Source organism: Zingiber officinale, chromosome 1B, assembly GCF_018446385.1.
Source record: "Zingiber officinale cultivar Zhangliang chromosome 1B, Zo_v1.1, whole genome shotgun sequence".
In the NCBI taxonomy this organism is placed as follows: domain Eukaryota; kingdom Viridiplantae; phylum Streptophyta; class Magnoliopsida; order Zingiberales; family Zingiberaceae; genus Zingiber; species Zingiber officinale.
Window position 1 is genome coordinate 154,436,930 of NC_055986.1, and position 1,639 is coordinate 154,438,568.

Sequence of the window (1,639 nt, forward strand, 5' to 3'; positions counted from 1 at the left end):
TTCACATTTGCTTCATATTTTCATTAAACTCATTTGTTCAAACTCAATGTGATAAATCTAACCATAATGGAAGAACCAATATTCTCCAACCTTACTACTGCAGATGTCTAGTTGGTCAATACACGTTATCTACATAACTACCTATACATGCATTTTGATTCATCAAATTACATGTAGTTCAAAATAGCTCTTTTGACCTTTTATTATTTCTACATCTTTAAAAAATTAAATTTGCAAGATGGTTTTGTAAGCACAATGCAAAGCTGACACTTTTTTTTTATTAAAAAACAATTATAGAAAAAGTGCTTTGATTGTATATGTTTTGGTAAATTCCATAGAAATAAAGCACATATATGTCTATGCTATTTGTATCCATAAATAAGACTCAATATTTTATGTAGTGAAACTAAACGCAGTAAGTAATCAAAATATGGGCACAAACATTGTTTGTTACCCTTTCAAAGTGACTAAAACATAGAAAATTTTGTAGTAATCATTGAAATCGATAGATCTAAGGATTCATGTGGGATCTGCATATGAAACTACAAGCATCTCAGTAAATATTCCAATTTTTTTAATCAATAACTAGCTCTCTCAATAACAACAACAACAAGCTAAGGCACGATCCCTCCAGGACTCCTATATAGATAGATAGTGCAAAGAATGGATGAAAGACACATACACAATAGGAATACGACTGTAAATAAATTTTACACACATGACCTAGAAAAATAAATTGCTCTTTTATGAAAGGACTATCAGAGGAAAAATGGACTAAATATGCGATAACAGAAGACAAGGTTAGAGAATTCGTAGTCAATAATTAGACAAAAAAAAAAAAAAAAGAGGAATAGAGAGCACTATTGAATCTAGAAAGGATCTCAAACAACAACTACCTGACTCCAGCATCTCCCACGATGCCAATGGCCATACTAGCTGAAAGTCCTACAAGACCACAAGCCAAGCCAGAAGAGAGATGGGCATACCCATCAAAAAGGTAGTACGACTTGGCCTTGGGGTTGATCCCGGTGCTTATGATCACCGCAATGATGAGACCGTAAATCCCCAGGACTCCGGCCATGACAACGGGAACTATCGACTTCATCACGAGCTCCGGCCGCATCACACCCATGGACGCCACCCCGACGCCGCTCTTCGCCGTGCCGTACGCCGCCCCCATGCCTGCAAAAGAATGAAAAACATTTCAAGAAACGAACCTTTTGATTCGAACGGAATAGGAGTCCGAGATAAAGGTCGCCGAAATTGGGGGAAATTACAGGAGAAGACGAGGGCTGCGGCCGCGCCGAGGAATCCGAAGAAAGGGGCAGTTTCGTCGCCGCTGAAGCTAGACATCGTGGCGGAGGAGTCTCGACGAAACCCTAGTTCCTGCGAAGGAGGAAGAAGAGGCAGGCGTGCAAAGGTCAGATCCGAAGAAAAAATGTGATCGAGATTTTATTCCGTTGCCACAAACAAAGATAATAGCCCTAAAATCCAGCCAAAAAAGCTCGAAAAAATGTTCCCTTTGATGAGGAACAGCGCGAAGGGGAGTGGAGAAAAGCGAAGACGCGAGGAATTGGACATAAAGCAAACTATACCGTTGCACAAGCCTATGCTGGATTCCTCGGTGTTGATGCTGTAG

General features: G+C 39.8%; 1 protein-coding gene across 1 annotated transcript; it reads right to left on the reverse strand.

Annotated features, from left to right (window-relative positions):
• Positions 1 to 877: 877 nt before the first annotated feature.
• On the reverse strand, positions 878 to 1,432 carry LOC122010837 (V-type proton ATPase 16 kDa proteolipid subunit-like). Its single transcript, XM_042567340.1, has 2 exons — positions 1,278 to 1,432; positions 878 to 1,182 (listed from the first exon to the last, which is right to left on the reverse strand). The coding sequence occupies exons 1-2, from the start codon at positions 1,351 to 1,353 to the stop codon at positions 893 to 895; spliced, it is 366 nt and encodes a 121-aa protein (XP_042423274.1). The 5' UTR covers positions 1,354 to 1,432; the 3' UTR covers positions 878 to 892.
• Between the last annotated feature and the right edge of the window lie 207 nt (positions 1,433 to 1,639).

What these genes read in the sequence shown, in the direction of transcription:
- LOC122010837 (XM_042567340.1), bottom strand. Translation starts at nt 1,353, where the DNA reads ATGTCTAGCTTCAGCGGCGACGAAACTGCCCCTTTCTTCGGATTCCTC. An exon ending in CGCAGCCCTCGTCTTCTCCT is followed by an intron (nt 1,183 to 1,277) that starts GTAATTTCCCCC and finishes ATTCTTTTGCAG; the next exon opens with GCATGGGGGCGGCGTACGGC.